The 5,371-nt window shown below is 32.9% G+C and overlaps 1 protein-coding gene across 2 annotated transcripts; it reads right to left on the reverse strand.

Moving 5' to 3' along the window:
* Positions 1-1,045: 1,045 nt before the first annotated feature.
* On the reverse strand, positions 1,046-5,095 carry LOC107768712 (serine carboxypeptidase-like 11). Of its 2 annotated transcripts, XM_016587857.2 has the most exons (14): positions 4,857-5,095; positions 4,531-4,676; positions 4,060-4,136; positions 3,785-3,907; positions 3,342-3,444; positions 2,907-2,944; positions 2,725-2,823; positions 2,544-2,630; positions 2,284-2,439; positions 2,001-2,072; positions 1,766-1,896; positions 1,529-1,642; positions 1,387-1,432; positions 1,046-1,282 (listed from the first exon to the last, which is right to left on the reverse strand). In XM_016587857.2, exons 1-14 carry the CDS (start codon positions 5,003-5,005, stop codon positions 1,199-1,201), a joined length of 1,425 nt encoding a protein of 474 aa, XP_016443343.1. In that variant the 5' UTR covers positions 5,006-5,095; the 3' UTR covers positions 1,046-1,198. The 2 variants fall into 2 exon arrangements, with proteins under 2 accessions (XP_016443343.1, XP_016443344.1); XM_016587858.2 differs by lacking the exon at positions 4,531-4,676 and having other exon boundaries at positions 4,857-5,034.
* Positions 5,096-5,371: the final 276 nt, after the last annotated feature.

Genomic DNA, 5,371 nt, shown 5'->3' on the forward strand with positions numbered 1-5,371 from the left:
TATGTGGAAGTGATTAAATTAAACTCATCTTAAATATAATGCAATTTGTGTTTATCATGCAAATTGAACTAGATGCCATAGCAAGAAAAAAAAATCACGCAGTAAATTTGCGTAAGTATGTTCGCTGCAACTTCTATGGAGCTATTGTTCCATGGAGTTTGGGAGAAGCGGGGCCTCTTTTTTTTAGTTTAACTTTTTGTTCGGCTCGAGATCGGTCAAGATCGAGAACCGAGCAAAATAGAGACCGTTCGAGATCGGTCAAGATCGAGACCGATCAAGATCATGATCGGCCAAGATCGAGATCGAGCCAAAAAACAAAAAAAAGGTATATCCGCAATTAGGGCGAGAATCTCGACGAAAAGCCCGACGCATATCAAGGAGATGCCAATTAATTAATCTATCATGAGATTCCTTCTGTATTTAAAATTATATTAAAAATAGGACTTCCCTACTATATAAAGGGTTTTTGATCATTTGTAAGGGGAACTTGTTTTTTGTTAGGAAAAGCAATACACTGCCTTATTTCAATTTGTTACTCTATTTATACATTAACAGAATTTTCACTTGGTTGGAGGGTGGCCGAATATAAGGGCAGAAACTAATTGATTTATTTGGTTTGCATTTATTTCTTTCGTAGCTAATTATAGTACTGATATATATTTATACATTTTCCCGGTTTGTATCAAGTTATATCACGTATCCTTAGAGCCGCGTATAAATTCAATTGTTATCCATTTTTTCGGGTAAACAATGACTCAACTGCATGTATATACTAATATTTTAAATTATGATAATTAATTCTCATATATAAGAAAAATCTTACTGAAATATTAATTATCACAAAGTATTATCTCTCTTGTTGAAGGAGAGATTTAAAGTGTTCATATATATGAGTTGTTCGGATCCTCCAAAAGTGTGCCTCAAATCCTCCAAAAGTTGTTCATTTTGTTGGATCTCCTCACCAATCCCTTAGGTGACTTCTTAAATGATACTTTTTTGTGGAGGAGGCTGATTCCTAATCCATAACAGAGGTTCTTGGCTTAAATTGGATCCCAAGAAGATGAAATCGTTTGAATTCCAATTAACTGTAGCTTCAGAGTATCATTACCACATTGCTGCAATTCAATATCCAGTTTCTGATATGTAGTAATATTTTCGTAGTAATTCAAAGAAGTAAATGTGAAGTTAATTTAAAAGTTTACAAAGGTTGCTGAGCTATCCATCTTTTAAACATATGAAAGCTCTCTTCACGTTTGTACTCAGGAGCTGTGTGCCCTCCTCCCTAAAGAGAAAAAAAGACAAGAAGGAAGAACAAAAACATCTGAGAACTGTGAAAATGTGAGCACAAGACAATTTTACTATCGAGTGTGAGTACAAAATTCTAACCTTTACTGTTGCATATGTCATATGATTAGAGAAAGATCTTGTGTAACTGCACATCAAAGCTATAAATTTAGAATTTCATAACAATTATATCGTCTATCCAACTGGAATAGAGATCCAGAGAAATTAAAATGGAGAATCATACCCTGCAACTTGACCATCAATTGTCCAAGGGCGCCAATCATCAATGATAGAATAATTTAGATACTTTATCCATGCTTGCGTCGATTGGAAAGGAACAACCATGTCATGATCACCACTGGGCAAAAAAAAAAAAAAAAAAAAAACTTTGTTATGTATATAATAACTTCAGCTAAATCTTTTTTGCATAAAGCACAAATTAGAGAACTACAAACATTGGTTTAGGTTTAAAGTATCAAACCTGTATATGAGTGATCGATAACCTTTGGAACTAAGGTTAACATGGTAAGGTATACTATTCATGAAAGTAACTCTATAAGTTGTACCCATAATACTTTGCCTACATCTCGCCCACGCTCTTCTTATAGTTCCCTAATCAAAGAAGAACCAAAAAGAAAAGAAAAAAAGCCTTTTAATATCTTGCACCTTAATGCCAAGCAACCTTCACTATGTACAAGTACAAACAATTGAAATACCTTTCTAACATGGAGAGCCTCTTGAACACTAGGGTCATTTGCCCAATGATTGGAGAGCTTGCGTGTCGCAACCTAAAATCAGAAAGCATATGTATATCTAAGTATCCTACATTTATCTGTTTATCCCGAGAAATCATGAAAAAGAACCGGGCATATATGCCTCTTTTAACATAAATAGGTATATATCTTAAAATTATTAAACAATATTCAAACTTTATTCGGTGTAAAGGCATTTAGTTGCTGCAATATTCAAACTTTATATAGTAATATTTGAGGGACTTACACGACTTTCTCGACAAATGAAGTCATCATGTTTTAGAAAGATAAAATCCTCTTCAAGAGATCTCCTTTCACCAGACAATTGGCGTGGGTTTGGCGATTCTGAGTCCGTTCCACAAAAAGGCTCTAGTATTTGCTGATCATTTATACTGCTTACAAGCTACAAAGTTGCATTACATGAACATTGTGGTATTACCTAATTACAAACTTAGTACCAATTCAAAACATTAAAACAAGAATATGTAAGAAGGAATATAACCTTACCTTCTTGAACATTTTAAAGTTTTCTAAACATAGTTTATTGGTAGGATCAATGTTTCGGCAATCGCCTTTGCAAGTCTCCTTCAGTGACTGATACAACAAGATCCAAATTATCATTTTTGTGCCAAACTGTGTTGGTATGATACAAAGTTAATATATGAATTGAAGTAAGAGATGAACCAACCTCATAAAGTTCATTAGATATTAGTCCCATACCATGACAGAAAGGAATTTGGTAATTGCTTTCTTCAGGAAATGTTAGCGGATTGCCAAGTGAATAACCCTGAAAGGATATTAATTACCATTAAAAATAATAATTTTTCATGTATGAGATATATTTTAAATAAAAGGAAAGGAATAGAAAACCTTAAGGTTGATTAGTGGCTTTTTGCCTGCTTCAATTCCTGCATTTTCATATCACTCTTGAAGTGTCAACAGAGAACACTTTGGCTAGAAATGTTTTGAGAATCTTCTCTTCAACCAAGTGAGGCTACACATTCAGTTTTGAAGAGACAACAAAAGAATGTAGTGTTCTATATATCTTATCTAATATCTGTGGAAGTAATGATCAATAATAACAAAGCATAAACTTGGCTTAGAGCCCTAGGAATGGAGAACCTTTGATCAATAGAGTCACTTTACTCCCCCTAGTGGACCAATTCAGCATTAATTGCCAGCGGGCTTCAAATAACGAATGGCTAAACCGGAAAAATAATAATAACAAAGCATACACTAAAGAGTGATGGGGTGATGAGAACGATCACAACCGCACATTATATGAAAATACTAAATGACACTTACCATCTGATATTAGTTGAACAATAACTGGAACTGTAATGCCTGAATATGAGTCCCCAGAAACATAGAAAGGGTTGGAAATGAATTCTGGATGATTATTGAACCACTGCAAAATAAATCACAACTTATTTCGCGATACATTTTTGTTATATTTGGTTGCTATTTAATTATTACTGTCTTCATTTCTTCACGGTTCATTTGATCAATCCACCAAGATACACATATATTAGGATTTAGGTGGGTGGAGGGAATTCAAATACGTATATATTGAGCCTAAAAAATTTATATCCTAGATCCTCTACCAATGAACAATGCAAAATGAGAAGTATATTGAGGAATACATGAAAATTCAGAGTTAACTCTGCTTACTAATTCAATCTAAAAAATACTCAGTTTACTAATTCATATGTATCTAACTAAATGAACTTGAAATGATTTTCAAATACCTTTAGTAGAAATTCATAGACCTGGTCGCACGCTTGTAGATCAGTACACTTGGATGCCGCTGAAGTTGTTGCATATGAGAACCCAGTATTTACAGGCTGTTCCAAGAAAAGTATGCTCGCAAACTACCAAGTTTAAGGAACACATTAATTTGATGATCTAATGTTAACCATAAGAGGATAAAAGAGAACATGAAGTGTGGATTAGAATATATATGCAGTTTGTTGACAGCAAAATGAAGTGTGCAATAGAAAAATAACATGCTCTTCAGTGTTACCTTTGTCCAGGAATATGGAGTTGAAACAAGAATTGGTAGGCTCCCATTGTATGCCTTCTGACCAAAAGCCAATGGCCCTACAAAAGAGAATTCAGAAGTTAATTTTCTCCAACTATGAGTTACACGTAATACCAAGCTTTTCCACACCTATATATTTACTACTAATTGACTAATTAGAAACATCGACTAAAAGTAAATTGCTTTTGTGATACTAACAAAAGCATTTCTCAAATGAGTTAAGTTAATCACAAAAGGTTAAACTCTATTTGACAAAAATTACATTTGAACACAAACAATAATGGTAACTGTTGGGATAAAGATAACCTCCAGACTATGATTACATATTTAAGGTGAGTTACTGATAAACATACTTGATAATACAATAGTAGTATAACTAACATACTATCATAGGTTAAATAATATTTTATAAAAAATATTTACATTGTCAGTATATACAATATAAATATTTACCTACTTCATACGCCACACCCGTGAAGGATGAGCAACCAGGCCCTCCCGTTAGCCATAGCAAGAGTGGATCTTTTTTAGGGTTGGATTCTGATTTGACAAAGTAATAGAATAGTTGCACTTCCTCGGATTTGCCAACTCCAATATATCTAACAATTGTATTCAAAATACATCACTTCAACAAACTTGTTTTACTACTCCACTATATATGTAGCCAGTATGTTCTGAATGAAGTAAATTACCTAAGAAAAAGTTTAGATTCTTTTTATACTAATTGATCTTTTGATCAAATACAAGTTAAAATTCAAAGGGTGGTAAAATTAACGTACCCAGTCTCAAGATAAAAAGGAAGAGGGCCATCAAAACCAGGAAGAAACTCAACAGTTGAGCTATTCTGAGGAAGACTTTGTACATATTGTAGAAAGAGAGTAAGAGGAAGAAGAAGATGAAACAATAGTGGCAGGCGAAAACCAGACATGACTTTTCAACAAAATGGATAATACTAATGGATTGTCCGTCCTTATATATTACCTTATTTCTGCTTAATAGAAACAGTTCAAATATTTAGTGGTTAAAAATGAGTGGGTAACATCTCATTAAACTTAACGAGGAGCAATTTAACTAATTGTGAATTTGGACATAGATTTTTTAAATTTTTTGAAATAAAATCTGCATATATTAAAAACTACGTTAAAAAAACTTATGCGTCACAATAGTTAATAGTTTAAAATATTTAAAAATTATTTGTAAAATATATGATCAAGGAAAACCTTATCGGACTTCCCAAATAATAATAGGTTTATTCTTTTTAAAAAGGATGAAGTATTATTTATTCCTAATGAGT

This window comes from Nicotiana tabacum, chromosome 15 (assembly GCF_000715075.1).
Source record: "Nicotiana tabacum cultivar K326 chromosome 15, ASM71507v2, whole genome shotgun sequence".
NCBI classification, from domain to species: domain Eukaryota; kingdom Viridiplantae; phylum Streptophyta; class Magnoliopsida; order Solanales; family Solanaceae; genus Nicotiana; species Nicotiana tabacum.

What these genes read in the sequence shown, in the direction of transcription:
- LOC107768712 (XM_016587857.2), bottom strand. Translation starts at nt 5,005, where the DNA reads ATGTCTGGTTTTCGCCTGCCACTATTGTTTCATCTTCTTCTTCCTCTT. An exon ending in AGCCACTAATCAACCTTAAG is followed by an intron (nt 2,824 to 2,906) that starts GTTTTCTATTCC and finishes ATATCCTTTCAG; the next exon opens with GGTTATTCACTTGGCAATCC. An exon ending in TATCGATCACTCATATACAG is followed by an intron (nt 1,643 to 1,765) that starts GTTTGATACTTT and finishes TTTTTTGCCCAG; the next exon opens with TGGTGATCATGACATGGTTG.